Source organism: Geotrypetes seraphini, chromosome 2 (genome assembly GCF_902459505.1).
Source record: "Geotrypetes seraphini chromosome 2, aGeoSer1.1, whole genome shotgun sequence".
Classification (NCBI taxonomy): Eukaryota; Metazoa; Chordata; class Amphibia; order Gymnophiona; family Dermophiidae; genus Geotrypetes; species Geotrypetes seraphini.
In genome coordinates this window covers 394323592-394345540 of record NC_047085.1, presented here as the reverse complement: position 1 = coordinate 394345540, position 21949 = coordinate 394323592, and the positions used below count along the sequence as shown (strand labels likewise).

The following is a 21949-nucleotide window of genomic DNA, read 5'->3' as shown; positions in this document are numbered from 1 at the left end:
TGATGGAAAATCTTCATACATCGCTCCTAAGCCCTTTCAGACATCTCTGCTCCTAAACCTTAATCAGTGAATTCATTGCATGGTTTGTTACCATCGGGTAGATATCAGTCATAGGTCAAAGAGCATCACTGTTAGTTAAATAAACAATACAGTGTTCTGCCCCAATGAAAGGTACTCACACTACTATAAGTACTTAAGGTAAAAAACTTATTTGTCTTAACTTCCAACAGGGAACTATTTAACCAAAGTTTTTTCAGGTGTTAAATTATTACATTAACTTGGTACCACTGTTGCATATCCTGCAAAGCAAAACAAAATGTCTTAAACCTTATCAATATTTAACAACTTATTTCTGTGACTCAGTTTATATTTTCATTAATAGTGTGTTTTACAGAGGATGTGTTAGAAGACTGAGGGCTAGATGCATTAAAGAGGATCAATAAGACTATGTGGGTCTGCTCGATCTGATTTTTGGCCGATTCAAAAAGAGCTATTGATGCCCTAAAAGTTTTGCATGCAAATGATTCACGCGGAGGTTCAGTGTAATCCCCGTCTCTCCTGTCTAACTGATTGCTGTAAGAGCAACTCTCACACATGCGCAGAGCCTGCAGAGTAAGCCTGAACAGCTGAGAGGCAGGGGAAGGTCCAAAAAGCAGCCTCCTGCCATTCAGCTGTTTGGGGCAGGAAAACTATTTTTTTTCCTTTCTTTCTTTAATGGGCTCAGATGCTATGCATGTTACTTGCACAATATCTGCCCCATTTAAAATGTTAAAAAAGCCCCCGACGATGACGACCCTCCCTGACAGACTCAGCACTGGGCCTTCCTGACATTCTGCCTCCACCCCACCCACCCCCATGAGAAACAAATGGCAGGGAGGGATGCCCAATCCCTCCTGCAATGCTGACCCCCCCTCCTCCCGTGGCAGCAAAATGGCAAGAGGGAGTCTGCTCCTGCCACCGAAGGCCCATCCCTGAGCCAAGTGCCCCCCCTCCAAGAAAAAAATAGGCAGGAGGCATGCCCACTCCCTCCTGCCACCAGAGGTCCCCGATCCCCTTCCACCAGTACCTTTCAAGGAATTTGGGAGCAGGAGAGATGCTCAGTCACTCCTCCGAGGCCCGCCTATCCAAAATGGTGGGCCTTCCCCTACCCGGTACATCATGTGATATGTAGGGAGGGGCCTAAGGCCCTGATTGGCTCACTCACCTTCCAAGAGGATGGGCCTTGGGCGCCAATCATGGCCTTTGTATCAAGGGAGAGGAGCCTAAGGCCCTGATTGGCCCAGATGCCTAAGGCCCTTATTGGGAAGCATGTGAGCCAAACAGGGCTTTAGGCCCCTCCCTGTGTATCACATATTGCACTGGGGAGGGGAAGGCCCACCATTTTGAATAGCCCTCCTGTTGCCTTTTGGGGGGGGGGAAGGGAGAGGGTAGGAGATGTTTGGGGGGTGCTTGGCATGAGGTTGGGCCTTTGTGGCAAGAGGGGAGTGGGCATCCCTTCTGCCGCTTCGCTGCTGCAGGAGGGGTGTGGATGGCATGGCAGGAGGAAATTTGCATCCCTCCTGCCGATTTTTGCTAGCGCGGGGGAGGGGGATTCCTGGTGGCATGTTCAGTGTGGGTTGTTGGGAAGTGCCATCATCAGCAGGGATGGGGAGGGCCTTTTTTAAATTTTTTAAAATGGGACAGATATTTTGCATGTATAATGCACGCAAAATATCTATGCCATTAAAAAATATAATGAAATAAACCAGGCAGAAAACCCTTGCCTTTTTTTTTTTTTGTGCATAGCCAAGTGATGTAGTGCATTAATTGCTTGGCTAGTTTGCATGACTAGATCAGAAAATTGGTGATTGAGGGGAAAAATATGCGGTGAGCAGTTTTGTGTATCAGGTTGGCAAATGCGATCGACATTAAAGCTGTCAAAACAGGTTTAGCAACAATCGCTGGCTTTAGTGCATCTAGGCCTGATTGAGGCTGCAATTTGTGTAGTTTAAGAATAGAGTGAAGTTGTTTGGAAAGTGAAGTACTTGGGATTAGTTATCTTATCTCCTCTTACCTATCTTGATGTCACTTTGGTTATTGGCAAACTACTCCTGTCTGTGCTGTATTCCTGGAAGATCCTCCTAGTCATGCCCCTTTGAAACACACAAATTCTATCCAAAACACCATATGATTGAGACTGCTTTTTTAGTTTTAAGGACTGGCTGCCATTAATTGTAGGCTTACTGATTTTAACCATGAAACATAGAGTATGACGGCAGAAAAGGGCTGTCGGCCCAACACGTCTGCCCACTCAAAAGAACCTTCCCCTTAAAAGAACCCACCCCTTAAAAGAACATTCCCTTTAAGCACTTCCCTTAAGTGAGCCCACATGTTTATCCCACCGTTTCTTGAAGTCGAGCACGTTGCTGGCCTCAACTACCTGACATGGAAGGCCATTCCAACGATGTCACCGTGAAATCTCCCACCCTTGAGTTTGAGCAGATGCCCTCTTGTTGCCGTAGGACCCGTAAGAAAAAGGATATCTTCCTCCACCTCTGTACGGCCTGTAAGATATTTGAACGTCTCTATCATGTCTCCCCTCTCTCTGCGTTCTTCGAGAGAATATAACTGCAGCCGTTCTTCATATGAGAGATCCTGGGTCCTGAGACCATCTTGGCCATTCGTTGAACCGATTCCATGCTTTTCACATCTTTTTGATAATGTGGCCTCCAAAACTGAACACAGTACTCCATATCAGGTCTCACCATAGACCTGTACAACGGCATTATGACTTCAGGCTTTCAGCTGACAAAACTTCTTTGGATCCAACCCAGCATTTGTCTTGCCTTGGCCGAAGCTTTCTCCACTTGAGTGGCAGTCTTCATATCTTCACTAATGATTACACCCAGGTCCTGTTCCGCGACAGTTCTTGTTAAGGTTTCAACATTCAGGGTGTATGTTCTGCTGGGGTTACCGCTACCCCAGCAGAACCTTACACTTTTTGGCATTGAAACTCAGTTACCAAGTGTTAGACCATTGTTCCAGTAAAAGTAGGTCCTGCCTCATAGTGTCGGGCACGGTTGCCCTGTCAACCACGTTGCATAGCTTAGTGTCATTGGCAAATAGTGTAATTTTACCTCGAAGTCCCTGAGGCAGGTCTCGTACAAAGATATTAAACAGTATCGGACCCAAGACCAAGCCCTGCGGCACTCCACTGGTCACTTCTGACATTTCTGAGGGGGTACCATTTACCACCACCCTCTGAAGTCTACCACTGAGCCAGTACTTAACCCATTCCGTTAATATTTCTTGTAGTCCCATCGTTTTCATCTTATTCAGTAACCTACTGTGTGGGACACTGTCAAAAGCCTTACTGAAGTCCAAATACACAATGTCCAGGGACTCTCCCTTGTCCAGTTGTTTCGTTACCCAGTCAAAGAAGCTTATCAGATTGGATTGACAAGACCTTTCCTTCGTGAATCCATGCTGCTGGGGATCCCTCAGCCTCTCGTCATCCAGAATCGTATCCAATCTGTTTTTAATCAACGTTTCCATAAGTTTACACACTATTGATGTGAGACTCACTGGCCTGTAATTTTCAGCCTCTGACCTGCTTCCCTTATTGTGGAGCGGAATGACGTTAGCAGTTTTCCAATCCAAGAGGACTTTTCCCTTGCTTAGGGAAAGATTGAAAAGCGCAGTTAACGGCTCTGCCAGGACATCTCTCAGTTCCCGAAGTACTTTGGGGTGTAGATTATCCGGTTTCATGGCTTTGTTCACCTTTAACCTTGATAGCTCATGGTATACATTGCTCGCGGTAAATTCAAAATCCCAGAACGCGTCCTCCGAGCACTCCCTTGTTTGCTGCTGCGGTCTGGATCCCAGCGCCTCACAGGTAAAGACCGAGCAGAAGTGTCCATTGAGTAGTTCGGCTTTGTCCGAGTCTACATAGTTACCGTCAGGTTTCCTTTGGCGTACAATCCCGTCTGTGTTCTTTTTTCTGTTGCTAACATACCTGAAAAAGGATTTATCCCCTTTTTTAACATGCTTAGCTATATTTTCTTCCATCTGGAGTTTGGCATTTCTGACTGTTGTCTTAACAGTTCTAGATTTCACCAGATAGGCTTCTTTAGCTTCTGGTCGTTGTGATTGTTTATAGGATACAAATGCTCTTTTCTTTTGCTTTACTAGTTCTGAGATCTCCGCGGAGAACCATTGGGGTCTATTATTTCTCCGTCGTTTACTCAAGGTCTTTATGTAGAGGTTGGTTGCTTCCTGCAGGGTAGATTTCATAGCTGACCACAGTATCTCCACACTGTCCATTGTGTCCTGGTTTTGCAGTGCCTCATAGACAAAATCTCCCATGCTCTGGAAGTTAGCTCCCTTAAAGTTAAGGACATTCGTCGATGTATTTGACCCTTCCTGAGGTGAAACCACACCATGTTGTGGTCACTGGAGGCCAAAGCCTCATCTACTGAAACCTTTGTGACAGTCTCCATTGGTGAGCAAAGGTCCAGAATCGCCCGATCCCTGGTGGGCTCCAGCACCATCTGCCTGAGGCGTGCTCCTCGTAAGGAGGCTAGTAACCTCCTGCTGCCGCTGGTCGTAGCAGAAAGTTTGTTCCAGTCTACATCAGGCATGTTGAAGGCCCCAACAGCACAGTATCTCCATGCAGAGTGATGGTCTCGATGTCTTCGATTAGTTCTTTGTCAATGTTGTCTTGGAGGTCTGTACACAACACCAAGATACAGGCATTTGTCATAGCCTCTGGCAAGGTTCACCCAGAGGGATTCCCCTGTATACTTGACGTTTATGATCCTGGTAACTTATGTCCTCTCTGATGTATAGTGCTACCCCTCCTCCGGTTTTGCCTTCTCTGTCTCAACGGAGCAAGTTATATCCAGGTATAGCCATAGCCCATCCATGGGACTCCGAGAACCAGTTTTCCGTTATTGCCACCACATCTAGGTCGGCATTTCTCATTTCTGTTTCCAATTCTAAAATTTTATTGCTCAAACTATGTGCATTAACATACATTGCCATCCATTCTCTATGTTTATCCGATCTGCATGAAGATTTCCCTGTTGGAGTTAGTTTGTCCCCCTCAATACTGTCTTTGACGCATATACTTACCTCAGACTCAAAGATGGAGTGGTTATTTACCCTACCAGGATGAGAGTGGGTCCCCTCCCCCAGCTCACCTAGTTTAAAGCCCTCCGGAGCAGGCGAGCCAAACGTCGTCCAAAGATGTTCTTCCCTCTTCTGGTCAGGTGTATCCTGTCTGATCCCTACTGCTCTAAGAAGGCATATATCAAGATCAACCATTCTAGTTTGTTTATTTATTAAAAAATGTATTTACCGCATACAACCATGTGGTTTCCATATCACATACATAAAATCTTGTTTCCCTACAATTATCACATATAATAACATAGACATGTCTAGAGGATCCAAGATGGCCGAATGCTAGTACATCTGAGCACACTCTCCCCAAGCTCGTCTTACTTATTTTACTTTTCTGGGAAAAAATTTTACCTGCTTAGCCATGCCGAAGAGGAGAGGAAGGAGCGCTGGTGGAGCCTCACAGCGCTCTAGAACGCCTGTCTTTGGCAATATCGAGGAGCTTGTTCGGAGAATGCAGCAAACGCCAACAATATCGTCGGGGAGTTCCCTGCAGGAGGCGCGCAGTGGCGGCGAGTCTGCGTCGTTCTCCATGGGGCCAGAAACATCCTTAAGCCCCGACATGAGAGCACCTCCCCCAAGCCCTCAGTCTACCAGTTCGCCGCGAGCGGAGGTACTCCCGGAAGTTGGAGTTCACCTCCTCCCGGAGGCTCAGGAGATCAACGAGGGAACTGTGTTACCGGGGCCCCTGCTGCTGCAGGGAAGCCCGAATGCGGAGACTGAGGAGGAAGCAGAGAGGGAAGCAGGAACCAAACACGACGTTGGAAGAGACAGTTTGCCAGTGGGTGAGCTAAATAAACTTAAGTTACACTTTCTTCAAATAGAGAAGCCCCAGGAGGTAACATTGGACTCTCTTTGGGATTTAATGGCTAACTTGGCAAAGTCTATAAGTCCACAATTACAACTATTTGAAAATAAAATTAACAAACATGAGACTGACATTAAAGATTTAAAAAGTGAAATTGAGGACTCTAAGACCTCAATACAGAATGCATATCAAGATATAAAGGTTTCTAAACAAACTATTGAGACACTAATTAAAGATAATACTGAATTAAGAAGGAAAATGGAGGTAATGGAAAATTTTTCCCGGAATAACAATCTTAGGCTGATTAATTTTCCTAAGGTGCCTATGATAGCCCCTAGAGAAATGCTTAAGCGTTATATGATTGAAATATTGGAGCTTTCTGAAGAAACATTACCACCATTTACAAAAGTTTATTACCTTCCAAATAAGAAATTGCAACAGCAACAACAACAACAGAATATGGGACAGGACTCTATGAATTTATCTAATATTCTGGAAACATCGGATAAAGAATTGGCTGAACCAGCAACTTTACTTATAACAGTAGTGCTCGCGCCAGATAAAAACTGGCTGCTGAGACTTTTCTTTAAGAATAAACAAAAATAATTTTTAGGTTGTAAAATACAGATGTTTCCAGATTTGGCCAAGGAGATCCAGCGGAGGAGACGTGAATTTTTGCTAAGGAAACCCGGTGTTATGGCTCTAGGGGCTACATTTTATTTGCGACATCCATGTAAATGTGTAATTAACTATCGTTCACATAAATTTGTTTTCTTTGAGCCATCTCAACTGACAACCTTTCTATCAACTTCATGTTTGGAGAAAGATGGAACATGAGTGCTTAGATTAAGGAAAGGTGTATTTCCAGTCTATTAGTAATAATTTACTTAATTTAAATTTTCTTTGTATTACTTGCCCATCATCCACCTTGGATCTTAATTGTGGACTTGAGTAGAGATTTAGCTTATATTAGATGTTTGATTGAAGTATATGTTTAATTATTAATTCTTTTGCTGAATTTCTTTTCTGTACAAGTTATGCTTGATTATATTGAAAAAATTCAATAAATATATATTAAAAAAACAAAAAACAAAAACAAAACATAGACATGTCTAAACAACATTCTAAAATGCAATTAACTGAAATATACCTTAGCATAAGAAGACATTGGCAAATAATTTGCATATGTTCCTGTTTTAAAGGGGGAATGTATAAAATTGTTGGAAAAAAAGTTTGTCATCTCTGTTATATTCATGATCATACATTTTTCCTCTAAGCCTGTAATTGAAATTTTTGTAAGAATATACTGCCAAACCATCAGTTCATGGCGGGTGGTTCACAATAATGCACTGGGCATTAAAAGTACAAGGTCATACAACAGTGTTAAAAATGTAAATGACATGAATCTAAGTAATACAATACTAAGCAAAGAAATAGCAGCATCCTAAAACTTATTAAAAAATGGACTTAGGCTGATAATACAAATTCATCAAATAATCAATTAGAAACTTAAATGGATTAGTGAAGGTTATAAATTAAAATCAATTCTGTTTCATGTTTTTTAAATAGATAAGTTTTAAGATCTTTCTGAAATTGATAATAGGAAAGGGATGGGGAAATAAGTACTACTCAAAGTAATAATTTTTAACAGTATATTTTTATTCTTAATGTAGAAAAAAAGGGAAGCCTCTGAAGAAATGATTAAAAATTTAGAAAGAAGTTTGGAATCATCTGTAAGAAACAAACTGAGAGATTTATCTACCAAGATTGAGTTATTGAGAAATGTCAGGTATGAAACAGCAATATGGAGTATCTTGGAGTTGGCTTTTGTTTGAAATTTTTAAGATGATTTTGTGCTAGATTTGCTTTTCACTAGGAGAAAAATGGGTATCTAAGTGTGTCTGTTCTATACCTCATTTCTGGATTGCTGATGCATTGCCATGCAGTCTAAAATCATATTTAGGTTTATTTTGTTAGCTGTATACATAATTTTTAAAGTGTTTTCTAGATATTGTGGATTTGGAAGGCAGTTTTCAAAGTTTATTACCTAGGTAAATTGACCTCATTGTAAATTCCACTCTTAAATATGACTTAAGTTTGGTTCTTCTACAGCATAAGTAGTTTTGGGAACAGGAAAGCAGTGCTGCTTACCTTTAAAGGGTATTTTCTGTAATCCTACAATATTAAGTCAGGCAAACAAGTGGGTGGCATAAGGACCGACTCATTATACCAGAGCTCAAAACTTAGACCCTCTTCTATCAAACTGCAATAGCAGTTTTTAGTGCGGGGGAGCTGTGCTGAATGGCCTGTGCTGCTCCCGATGCTCATTGAGTTCCTATAGTGTTGGGAGCAGCGTGGGCCATTCAGCATGGCTCACCACGCTAAAAACTGCTATTGCAGTTTGATAGAAGAGGGCCTTAGTCTAAAGTTCTGAGCATATACTGTATAATCCTTATTTAAAACTTTTTACCCACTGTATCAAATCTTTTCTGTGCTCATAGCTTCTACCTTGGTTTCAGCTCTGAGGAAGCAGACTCCTATCTGCAGCTGAAGGGCCGATCCCCGATGGTACCTATTAGCTAGCCTGCACAGGTATTTTTTGGAGTTCGGGGCCATTCCTGTGTTTACTTCTCACCTACTTCTTAGCAGGGGTTTGAGTGCAGGCTGTTGGGCACCTTTAGGAGTCTCAGCGGTGTCTCGCAGGGTGCCGGCTGCATGTTCCGCCTTCCCCCTTCTAAAAGCTTGTCTATCGGGCCTTGGGGGTGTGGGTGTGGTCAGGCTCCGTGTCTGGCTGGCAGTCCGAAGATCAACGTTGAAGAGGCATTCCCAGCTTGAGGCAGTGATTCTTTTTTTCCAACTGCTGTAAAGGGCTGAGGCAGGCTGTAGCACTTGTTTAGCATAGGTTACAGTGAGTAAGGCTGTTATAGCCTGTGAGATGAATCGGGGGAGGTCTGAATTTCATGTTCCCCTGTGCCCCCACTTGAAAAATCCTAATTTCGCTATTTTTTTCACTTTGTGTGTTTTGATAGTGCTTTTAGTCGCAAATTTCTTAGCAGTGGCCATCTTGGATTTTAGGTGAACAAACAGAAGAGCTCTGCTATCCCAAATTCATGCAAGAATTGTGCAAATTTAGCGTTTTTGGAGCTTCTGGATAATACACTTTTTTTCAAAACACAAATTAGCTCTGTAATCCAAAAATGTTTCTTCAAACTCAAGATGATATGTCCCTTTTGTCAATTCTATACTCAAAATCTCTTAATCTTATTCATTCATCATTTCCACCTTAAGACTACTATATTTCTCTTTTCTATGGACGCACCCAAAAAGAGACCAGGAGATTACAAATTGTTCAAAATACTGCCTTAAAAATTATCTTTAACGCACAGATGTTTGACCATGTAACCCCTCTTTTAGGTTCAAACAATTTTATTGATGCAAACAACAACAAACACAATGCCAAGGCACCCCAAGGTGCTCAGTACAAACAAATAGGCATCATATAAGATAGCCTAACAAGTATAGACAAAAAGAAAGGAACATCAACCAATCTCCCCCCCAGCCCACTCTACTGAGGGCGAACGAGAGTAAGGAGAGCAGAAAGGCATTCCGAGGCCCTGGCCTCTTATAAGCCCTTAAATGCCACTCCACCCCCTCCCACACCTAATCCCCGTATCCTGACCGTATTTAGATCCAGAACCTGCCAAACCCCTCCCCCATCCCCCTCCCCCTTCCCCCCCAAGGTACTCTCCACCCCTCCCCACCAATACTCACCAATACTCACCCAGCCCGACTATCCGGGCGCCCAATTAGGACACCCATCTTAAGACCCCACTGCGGCCCTTGGGATGTAAGGCTTGCAGATATGAATCCCAAATGTTTAGGAACAACATCTTTTGCTTCCTAGCCCCTCCTGCATCTTGCGCCTCCCAGATGGTCAACTGATGCAACTGGTTCTGCCAATGCCAAAACGCCGGGGGGTCAGGGGTATCCCCTCTTTTAAAAAAGGCCCAATGGTTGCCCATCTTCCATAGAATCCATTTAAAATTCTCTTTTTACGTTCAGTGTTCAGACCAATCACTCCATCTCATTTATCAACAGACTTCTGATCCCGTACGAAACCTCGCTTACACTGATAGTCTCAGCAACATCTTCTTACAGTCCTATCCATCAGTTATTTTATAACACAACATGCAAAACTATTTATTCCGTAGCCGCTCCCACATTATAGAATGTCCTTCCATAGCTCTAAGACTGGAAACTAATTCTAATTATTTCAAATCTAACCTTTAAAACCTTTCTCTTTAAGGATGTTTTTGAGATTTAGACAAATGGTTTACTCACGTCTTTCCCGTCTCCATATCATTCTTTCCATTACCTTCTCATTTTTATTTAAATATTGTAACCCTGCCCTTTTCCTTCCTGTAACATGTCTTGCCAATTGAACTTTTTGTATGTATGTCCTTTCCCATGATTTTAATTATCCTTTTTTTTGTTTTGTTTTGTTGTTTTTTAAATTTTGTACAATGTAAACCGCTTTGGTATTTAAAGTGGTATATCAAACCATAATAAACTTGAAACTTGATCTTTGACATGTGGCACAGTCCGGAGAGATGGGAACCTCCATCTTAACCTTTCCTCTGCTTAGCCAGGTGACAAAAAGGGCAGCCAGCCCATTGGGGTGGCCTTTTCTATTTTTGGGGCCTGGAAGTCTGGACAGTTCATTCAACAGGACGTGGATGCCTTGCAGCCCAAGAAGTGCAAGCTAAAGTCATCAAATGGTGACTCCACAAGCCAAGGTCCAGAGGACTTCTCAGATATTAGAAATTTTGGTGGAAAACCTTTCATGAAAGCCATACTTCTCCTGTGCAGTTTTACTATGTCTCCAACTTGTCTCCTCACAGTTTTGCTTTGCAGGGCACTTCTAAGTTTGCTGCTGTGAAGGCCTTGGGAGACCTTTCCCCAAGAAACACTGATGATGACCATTTTGCTGATCCCTTATTTTGGGGGATGGTCTTCCCAGAGCTGGGGACCTTGGGAACGTACACCGGCTCTATAGATCCTGCTTTGGCTTTAGAGCAAGGGGACGATCCCATGGTTTTGCAGTTAAGTCCATTGCCTTACTGGATTTTATTTTTGAGTCTGCATGAGTTGAATTTAATCATTCAGCCAACTCCTTCTACTTCCTCTCTTATTTGTGGAGTGAGAGCTCAGTCTTCTGCTTTTCCCTGGCATCTTCATATTAACATCCTGTTTTCAGAGCAGTGGGAGTCTCCGGAGGGGGCTCTCAAAGTAGCGAAAGCCATGTCCCATCTGTATTCTATGGCACAGGAGTGTCAGCAACTCTTTAGTCAGCCTGGAGTGGATTCCTTAGTGGCTCAGGCCTTTAAACGCACCTCCCTTCCGAGCAAGGCGGTGTAGTGCTCAAGGACATGCAGGACCGCATAGTAGATGTAGTGCTCAGGAGACATTTTGAAGCAGTGGCTTTGGGAGTTGCAGCTGCTTCAACGTCATCCTTTGTCATGCGTGCTTGTCTTTCTAGACTGTGCACTTTAGCGAGTGAAGCTGTCGATCCTCCCCCTTGGTTTCTTTTATCGGGAGTGTACTATGTGGTTGATATCCTGTATGACATTCTTCATGTCCTGGGTAAAGCATCGGCTAATTCCATTTCTGGTCATCGTATGCTCTGGATCAGACAGTGGGCTGGCGATTCCACATCTAAAGCTGACTTGGCTGACTCCCTTTTAAAGGGCAATTATTGTTTGGTAAAGGCCTGGATGATCTCATGAATTTTGTGTGGACTGTTGTCCCAAGACCCTGCCTGATAGAAGACCCAGAACCTCTAGAGCAGGGGGTGTCAAACTCAATCACATTAAGAGGCCGAAATCTAAAACATAGGCTGTCACAGGCCAGACCCTTCCCAATCTCCACCCCCAAACCCCGCCCCCATAATAGTACTAATTGTAATACCATTTTTCCATTCATTTTTCATATAATCTTATTAACACTATAATATAATATATATTAACACTATAATATAATCTTATTAACACTACATAATGGTTAACTACAAAATTAAACTACACAAAGCACACAGTATGCTTCTCAACATTCATTCCTACCAGAACACAGATAACCCCTTTGCAAATACGGGACCACAAACTAAAAATACTAATATATACAAACGAAACTCTAAGATTCAAGACTCTGCATGCAGTACAACCCCAGAGAAATGGAAACAAATGCATTTCTTCCTAAACAGTGCAAAATATAGATAGCAGATGTAAATTCTCAAAATTGACACAATTCAATCACTAAATTGAGAATAAAATAATTTCCCTTACCTTTGTTGCCTGGTGATTTTGTTTTTCAAACCATCTTTTCCCAGTATCTGGTTGCACTTCCCTTCTGTGCTCTTAAATGTGTATCCAGGGCCACCTTATCCATTTGCTGTTTTTCTTTCCATCACTTTCTGCCATACATCCGTCTTTTGCATTAACTTTCAACTTTCTTTCATTTTTCTGCTTTCTTCTCAAAATCTATCTAATTTTCCATGTCTTCCCTTCTCATCTATCCATGTGTACCATCTTCCCCCCTCTTTCTTCTCTCCTATTCCCATCTATCCATAAGAAGCATTTCTTCTTATCTCTTTCCTGCCACACCCATTGCTGTGCACCATATCCTCTCTCTGTCTTCCCTTCCCCTTGTGCACCATCTCATCCTTCTTCCATGGTCAGACAATTGTCTTCTCCCTTCCCCCCTCATATGGTCTGGCATCTTTCTCCTTTCCTTCCCATAGCCTGGAATCTCTCTCTCCTCTCCTGTGGTCTGGCATCTCTATCTCCTTCCCTCCCTCTTCCTGAGGTCTAACATCTGTCTCCATCTCTCCTCTCCTTTCTGTGATCTAGCATCTCTCCTCCCTGCAGGCTGGCATCTCTCTCTCCCCCCCCCCCCCAAATGCATCTGTACCTCATTCTTCTCGCACCAATATATACTGGAAGGCTTCTGGATGAGGCATGAGGAGCTGCTGCTCACAACTTTGTGCACAGAAACAACTGCGACAGTGAGGAGGAGGGAGCTGGCAATGAAGAAAATGGTACATCGTCCTCAAGCTGGCGCACAATCACCATTGGCCGCATAAAATGGCGAGGCGGCCCATGGGACTTGTGTTTGAAACGTGTGCTCTAGAGGCTCAGGGAGCTCTTGACAGTATGCCAGTTTCACATCGCAGAGATCCTTTTCATTAGAAATGTACGTGAATAACTTAAAATCAAGGAGATTTTACTATTAAAATGTTACTTACAATACAAATCATAGATGCATTAAGGACTAAAAGCATCTGTTATTTAACGTATGAAGTCATTTATTCAAATACAACTATAAATACTCCCATTTAGACCAGGGACTAGATTAATTTTGATTATAAGAGACCATTAAAATTACATTTATATATTATACTCAATAATACCAGTTAGATAGTATCTATAAATTAAGGTGAAGAAGAAATATTTGCTATCGGTGCCCAAATTTTATTAGATTTAAAGCTTTTATTAATAAGGGAGTTGGCTTTACATTCATATTAATGAATCATCATAATCGTTGCTCACCAGAATGATTTCCAATGCAAAAGAATCATTTGTAAAGTGACAGCAATTAATGTATCAAGTAATTTGGATTGCCATTTATTCAGGTCCTCAGGCAAAGCAAGAGACCGAAAGAGAACAATGTCAAACGATAATTGAGAAGAAATAGGTAATATAGTACCTATGATTTTTCAAACTGATTTCCAAAATAGTTGAACAATTGGGCAATCATAAATCATATGTTTCAGGTCACCTAAGTTATCCTTACAGTGCCAACATTTGTTAGAATCTAATAGATGAGCTCTTTGTAATTTATTAGAGGTCCAATATGCTTTATTGAATAGAAAGTATAATGATTGCATTAGACTAGTAGATAATGTGAGGCGCTGTGAATGTTTAAAAAAATAAATCCATTGTTCCTCAGAGCCAACCCAAGTGGATTCAGAGGTCCATACACGTTTTGTACATGTAATCGGGTTTAAAGATGATGAAACAAAAAACTTATAATAAAGTGAGGTCGTATGACCATGAATCACTCTTAGTTGACAGAATTCCCAAAATTTTGAAATTAAGGGAATTTTAGGATTTAAAGGCCATTCTAATTTCTTTAAGCAGTGATGTAATTGAAAACATTGCAGAGATCCTAACAGGGCTACCAGCAGAGGTTCTCAGGGTCCAGAACTAGTCCTCTGTTTCTTGAGCTGCTCCAGCTACCAAGAAGTCGCAATGATGCCAGGCCGGGAGCGGCCCCTCTGCATATTGCGGGCAGGTTCTCAGCGTATCTGCAGGCATGGGTTCGGATTTCATCCAACTTGTGGGTTCTGACATCATTCAGTTCAGATACAAGCTGGAATTTGCCCAGCCTCTGAGAGATTGGTTTGTGGACTCGCCTGTAGGACACCCTGAGAAAGCCGCAAGGGTTCTAACCACTATGAGAAGGTTGCTTGATATTCGGGCCACAGAGCCTGTGCCACCCAAACCCTCTGGCTCAAGTAGATATGCCATATACTTTATCATACCAAAAAGAGGCTCAGATAACTGGAGACCTACCCTGGACCTTACTCACGTGAATGCAGTAGTCAGAGTTCTGCGCTTTCGCATGGAAATGGCTTGATCCATCATAGTGGCAGTAACCCTGGGAGAGTTCCTGGCCTCTATAGATCTGACGGAGGCCTAATTGCATATTCCCATTTTTCCAGACCACAAGTAGTTTCTTAGGTTTCATGTCCTGGAAAATAATTTTAAAGTTTCAGCTCTGCCCATTGGCCTGGCAACAACTCCTTGCACCTTCACCAAAGTGATGTTTGTGGTAGTATCCCACTTGGGCAAGATGGGATTGCAAGTGCATCCCTACCTAGACAATTGCTGATCAGGGCCCCCTTGTTTGAGGGTCAGTGCACAGTGAATCAGTGATCCGAGTCCTGGAAGATATGGGTTGGATTGTAAATTTCTGGAAAAGCAATTTGATGCCGACGCAATACATGGAGTACCTGGGTGTCTTGTTCGACACAGCTGCTGTCCTTGGTGGCTACATTAGACGTGGTGCCTTGGGTGAGAGCCCACATGTGTCCTCTCCAGCATGCATTAATAATAATAATAATAATAACTTTATTCTTGTATACCGCCATACCCAGAGAGTTCTAGGCGGTTCACATAGGTTAAACATGGATTACATGCAGTTAAGAGTTGGTTGAACAGATTTACATAAATTAAGTATAGTTACGTGCATCGTTACATGCGGTTCACATAAATTAAACATAGTTACATGCAGTTAAGTAATAGTTGAACAGAGTTGCATGGAGTTAGGTGTTGAGAGGAGTAGGGATGCAGGCAGGGGAGAAGATAAAATTGGGGCGAAGGAAAAGGTGGGTCGGGGGGAGGAGGGGCGAGATAGAGGGAGGAGGGGGGATCTATGAGGAGGGGGACCATTAAGTGTCGTGACTTTGGAAGAGGTGTGTTTTGAGTAGTTTTCTAAAGCTGGGGTAGGTTGGAGCCTCGAGGATTAATTGGGCTATCCATGGGTTTAGCTTGGCAGCCTGGAAGGCGAGGGTTTTGTCGAAGAATTTGTTGGAGTGACAGAGTTTTAGGGAGGGGAAAGCAAATAACTGGATTCTGCGGGGGTTCTTGACTCTGTTATTCAGGATGAAGTGTGGGTTGATGTAGTTTGGGGTTAGGCCGAATACTGTTTTGTAGCAGAAACAAGCGAATTTAAATAGTATTCTGGATTCCAATGGCAGCCAATGAAGTTTGTGGTAGAAAGGGGTAACATGGTCCCATTTTTTCAAGCCGAATATAAGGCGGACAGCGGTGTTTTGGATCATTCTGAGTCTTCTGGTGTTTTTCTTCGTGGAGCTCAGGTAAATGATATTACAATAGTCTAGTATGCTAAGAATGGAGGATTGGACTAGAAGGCGGAATGACGTGTCGTCGAAATATTTTTTTATGGTGCGTAATTTCCAGAGCGCCGAGAAGCTTTTCCTGACTGTATTGTCGGTGTGCTTCTCCAGGGTTAGGTGTTTGTCCAGTGTGACTCCTAGTATTTTTAGGGTTTGTTCGAGGGGAAAGGTCGATCCTTTTACTTGAATTGTGGTGTCTAATATTTTGTCTTTGGGGCTAGCAAGGAAAAATTTTGTTTTGTCGGGGTTTAGTTTCAGTCTGTAGGATTGCATCCAGAGTTCTATCTGGTTGAGTGTATTTGAGAGGGAGGTGAGGAATTCTGGTGTGAAGCTGGATAGCGGGATGACTATAGTGATGTCATCTGCGTAGATGAAGAATTTGAGTCTGTGGCTCTGCAGAAGATTACCCAGGGAGGCAAGGTAGACATTGAACAGGGTGGGGGACAGGGGGGAGCCCTGCGGAACACCACAGGAGTTGTCCCAGCTGTATGAAAAGGAGTCATTTTTGAATACTCGGTATGATCTGTTTCTTAGGAATCCCTGGAACCAGTTGAGGACCTGGCCGGAGATGCCGATGAGTGCAAGGCAGTCTAAAAGAATGTTGTGGTCGACTAAGTCGAAAGCACTGCTCAGGTCGAGTTGCACGATCAATGTGCTGGAGCCCTGGCTGAAGAGTGTGTGTAAATTGTCTAGAAGAGAGGCTATGATGGTTTCGGTACTGTGGTCAGCGCGGAAACCTGATTGATTTTCATTTAGGATGTTGAATTTTTCCAGATATGTGGTTAGCTCGGTATTTACCACCCCTTCAGTTATTTTGGTGAATAGTGGGATACTTGCAATTGGTCTGTAATTAGATGGTGAGTTGGGTGGTTCTTTTGTGTTTTTTATGATTGGGGTTATCGAAATATGGCCCTGTTCTGCTGGAAAGCTTCCTGTGGATAGAAGGTGGTTTGTCCATGCCAGCATACTGGCTTTGAAGTGGATCGATGCAGTTTTCAGGATGTGTGGGGGGCAGGTATCCAGTCTGCAGAAGGAGTTGGTGTATTTGTTAAAGTATTTGTTGAAGGTATGCCAGTCGATGGTAGTGAATTAATTCCAGCTTAGGTCCGTTCTGGACCCTGGGTCTCGTGTAGTCCTGTCTGTGTCCGGCAGGATAGGGAAATCCCCGTGGGGGTTTGGGGGGGGAAGTTAACGATGATCTTAGTTTCTGTGTCTTAGAGTTGAAGAAGTCTGCTAGGGTGTTAGCGGTTAATGAAGATTCGTCATCGTGGTTTTCGGTGAGTGTCTCTAGGTTGTAGAGGTCGTTGACCAGTTTAAAGAGGTTGCTACTGTTGTTTGTGACATTTCCGATTTTGTGGGCGTAGAAGTTTTTTCGTTTTTCCGTGATGAGATTTTTGTAGTTTTTTAGTTTGAGTCTCCAAGCTACTCTGTGCTCCTGGGTTCCAGATTTAATCCAAATTCTTTCTAATTTTCTAAGGTCCTTTTTTAACAATTGTAGCTCTGAGTCAAACCATCCCTCTTGGTTTGGGGTTCTGATTCTATGTGTTTTTATGGGGGCTATAAAAACACGTAGAATCAGAACCCCAAACCAAGAGGGATGGTTTGACTCAGAGCTACAATTGTTAAAAAAGGACCTTAGAAAATTAGAAAGAATTTGGATTAAATCTGGAACCCAGGAGCACAGAGTAGCTTGGAGACTCAAACTAAAAAACTACAAAAATCTCATCACGGAAAAACGAAAAAACTTCTACTCATGTTACTCTCATGTTAGTTCACAGATGGACTTGTTACTGAAGTGTCTACCCTGGACACTGTTAATGCTTCTCCAAGTCAGCTGTTTGGGCTTTGAAGAATTCTGTATAATATGTTTGAGGGTCTCCATGGGTACTACCTGAGCTCCTTTGATATTATGTTGGCTGTTGCAAGTTCATTAAATGTAAGTGTTTTATGTTAAAGCAGCACTGAAGAGAGGAACCCAAAAGGCTTCGACAATGGGAAGATAATAAAGATATGTGAGTCGTGAGGAAAAGTTGTTGAACACACAACTGGGGATGATCCAAAGCAAACTTTATTGACTAAGACGTTAGGTGTACAGACTCAACACTGACAGTGTTTCAGCAATTATGCCTTTGTCAAGAGTCTCCAATTTAGGAGAAGTCAGTATATTTGCAGTGTTGTAGTATACATTCAGCAGTATAGTGAGAGAAGGTTGTATTGGAAAGAAGGTTGTCCTTATTTCACATACTTGGTTGGAGCTCTAGCATGCTTGGGTACTAACTGCATGTAGCAGTAGAGTTCACAGTTATTAGGAGGGACATAGAAAAAATCCAGAGTGGATTTCTTCTGCAGATGGCTTGTGGCCATGGGACGATAACCCACCACCTATCTACTGGAAAAGATATTATCAAGGTAAGGACATAATCTCTCTTTATTCCTATCTGTAATTTAAAAGTAACATTTTTAAGTTGTTTTGACAAAATAGTACAGTTAACTTCTATAAATTTTCAGTTCTGGTCATTTTTTTTAATTTGTGGTAAAAATCCATATTAAAGTTCATGAAGCTTTATAGTTGGAGATCTGTATTGTTGAACAGTTTTAGACAATTTTCATGTGCACCATTGTGTTACTATAGATGTAAAAAAAGTAAAAGCTTAAGCATGATTAGATATTGGGGGCTGCTTTGAATTTTTGTATCTGCAGTATTCAAATAAAATATATTAGCTACTTTTTTTTTCTGCAGGTTCTTCCTATGCTGGTTTTATTTTCCTAAGTTATATTTGCTTTATTTCAAAGTGGAAAATGTATTGGATTCTATATTGCTTGTTAAAGTTTTTGAACTGAAATATTGTTAGCAGTGGCCTACCTAACCTATTTTAACATCCTGGGTGGGTCTTTTTTTTTTTTTTTTTTTTAACAACCCCCTATCGATAATTCTAGTAGGCTGCCAAATGGCCACCATGCTTCAGTTCTGCTAGCCTTCATTTTTCTGTTGTTTTGCCAAACATTAGGTTCAGGTAATAATAGATATATATTATCTGTATTAATTGTACCTAATGGTTGGAACAGCAAGCTGAGGACCTGGAAAGCCAGAATTCAATTCTCACTGCTACTCCTTGAAATCTTGGACATTTCTTTTAACCTTCCATTGAATCGGATACAAATCTTAGTGTAATTACTCCAGGGGACAAGAAAATACCTACTGTACCTAAATATACCTTGCCTTGAGTTATTATTGAGAAAGGTATGATCGAAATCTAAATTCAAAATCCAATACTAAGCAAACTGTGAAGTAATACAAAACATAACAAATGCTGCCTAGGACTTAAAGGGCAATTTTACCATACCATAATAGCAGTAACTTCCACGAGTCACTCAATAAGGGTCTTTCTAGGAAAAGGCAGCATCATAAACATTGCAGTGAGTGCTAGAATATCAATACTCCTATTGGAAAACTAAACAAGTAAGACTAGTACAGCTTGATCCTGCAGTCAATGCCAACAGAAAACAATGCCTTTTTTGTACACACGGTACACAGATACCCCTCACCCAAAATAGAATAAATGACTACTACAAAGTAAAAATTACTGAAATGATCTTGGCCTTGCCTTCTTCTCTGAAATCTGGCTCAAGGACAAATCCAGCCCAGAACTTACCCAGCTATGTCCCCCAGGTTATAGTATTATTTAAACACCCAGAACAGGATAGCGAGGAGGTGATCTGGCCATAAGCTACAAAAGCTTCTTCAACATTACCTTAACTGACTCCTCGATCCAACCCGACCTTGAATATCTGATATGCAAACTGGAAGACAAAGCCAACACAGTGCTCTTGCAGTATTGGCATCTTACTAGTCTACTGTCTTCCTGGGCCGTGGACAGCCAGCACCATCAAGTTGTGAGAAATTATTTCAAACCTTACATGCAATATTTTTTATATAGATGAAATGCTAATAAGCATATGAACAAAAAACATTAATTATTTATATAATTATTTTTGCACAGTTGAAGATTTGCAATTTTGCATACCCAAGGGACATAGTTGCAGTGTGCACATTTATAAGCTTTATGGAGGTGGTGGAGGATCAATGATTAGACATGGTTGCCTCGGCTGAGCAGCTATTCCAGCTGACTTGAAAACATTAGCAACCTTACTGAGATCTCTCCTCCAAAACTCTTAGGGCTGATTTATTAGAAGATCTAATTATTTTTTCTTATTTTTCTTATTTGATGATTTTTTGGCAATTAATAAGATCCACTTCTAGTTTTGCATTTTGACTTTGGATTGTGGTATTGAAATTAATAGTTTTTTGGTTGTTTTGTTGTTGTCATTATAGGCAACATAAATATACAGGATAGAACTACAGGATAATGCCAATGCCAGCAGATTAAAAAATTTCCTCAATGACAGCCACTTAGGCCCAAAACCCTCAGGCCCCACACATATAAAAGGGCACAAAGTAGACATAATTGCATCCAACCCTCCCAATCTTAATCTCAGATACTCACTGGTGCCCAGTCCCCTAGTCAGACTACTATCTACTTTCCTTCGACTCCTCCTAAATATGGGTAAGACACCCATCAAAAGTCTCACCACAAAAACACTTTCAAGAGGCAAGATCAACCCTAACCAGTTTTGGAATAAAATGTCTGAAATGCTAAACACAATGTCAAATAACGCTCTCAATAATGCTGACTACCTGGAACAATACAATTGAACACACAAGCCCCCAATATGCTATAGCAACATAAGAGCTGTAAAGACTTCCTCTTGGTTTATGGATACCTTGAAAGCAGAAAAACATGCTTGCCGCAAACTTAAGAAGTAATGGCAAAAAAGTAATTCACCTGAACACAAAACTGCATGGAGGGCTGCAATCAACAAATACAATATTACTGAGGCCAAAAAGCCCACTATGCTCATGAAATTGAAAATGACAACTTCAGTATTAAAAAACTATTTTGCTTACTACGCACCATGATTACACCCCCAGACCCAGGTCTATCTGAATAGATCTCTCAACCTACTACCCAGACCCTCGCCGACCATTTCCTCAATAAGATGGACAGTACAAGAAGTTGAGAGTGCTTCCATTGAAATAGCTCCAGCTTACTCATCACATAAGAACATAAGAATAGCCTTACCGGGACAGACTAATAATCCATCAAGCCCTTAGCCTATTCTCACAGTGGCCAATCTAGGTCACTAGTACCTGGCCAAAACCCAAAGAGTAATAACATTCCATGCTTCCGATCCAGGGCAAGCAGTGGCTTCCCCCGACCCCTGTGCTGCTGACCAAATCTGGAGCATATTTATACCACTAGAAAATTCTGACACAGATAAACTCCTAAAGAAACTCTCTTCCCACAACATCATCCTTGACAAATACCCCAGCTGGTTATTAGCCAACACCCCAAATCTCATGATTGCTTGGATCGCTGAGAAAGTCAGGAATTAAGAGGTTAGCTTTCATAAAACAAAAGATTGCAGAAAGAGAAAGACGGGCAAAAAATACCTGGAAAAGTTAAGAGAGCTAGTCGGTTAGTCAGGAAAGCAAAATACAAATGGAAGAAAAAATAGTTGATACGGTAAAGAATGCAAGGCCATGCACCTTGGCAACAATAATCCGTGCAGAACGTACACATTGAATGGAGAAACCTTGGCAAGGACTGCAGCAGAACAATATTTGGGAGTAATCATTAGGGAAGACATGAAAACTGCCAATCAAGTGGAGAAGGCTTCATCCAAGGCTAGGCAAATGCTGGGTTGTATCCGGAGAAGCTTTGTTAGTCGGAAGCCCAGCGTCATAATGCAATTGTACAGAACCATGGTGAGGCCTCATCTGGAGTACTGCGTACAATTCTGGAGGCCACATTACCGTAAGGATGTGCTGAGGGTTGAGTCGGTTCAGCGAATGGCCACCAGGATGGTCTCGGGACTCAAGGATCTATCGTACGAAGAAAAGCTAAACAAATTGTGGCTATACTCTCTCGAAGAATGTAGGGAGA

At 42.0% G+C, this 21949-nt stretch overlaps 1 protein-coding gene across 9 annotated transcripts in view; it reads left to right on the top strand.

The window, feature by feature from the left end:
- STK31 (serine/threonine kinase 31) overlaps nt 1–21949 on the top strand; it is a 620303-nt gene that overhangs the window by 282971 nt on the left and 315383 nt on the right. For all 9 annotated transcript variants that reach the window (XM_033930854.1, XM_033930858.1, XM_033930859.1 and 6 more), the window contains one exon: nt 7642–7757. In XM_033930854.1, the coding sequence (XP_033786745.1) occupies nt 7642–7757 (116 nt within the window). The remainder of the gene's footprint in view (nt 1–7641; nt 7758–21949) is intronic.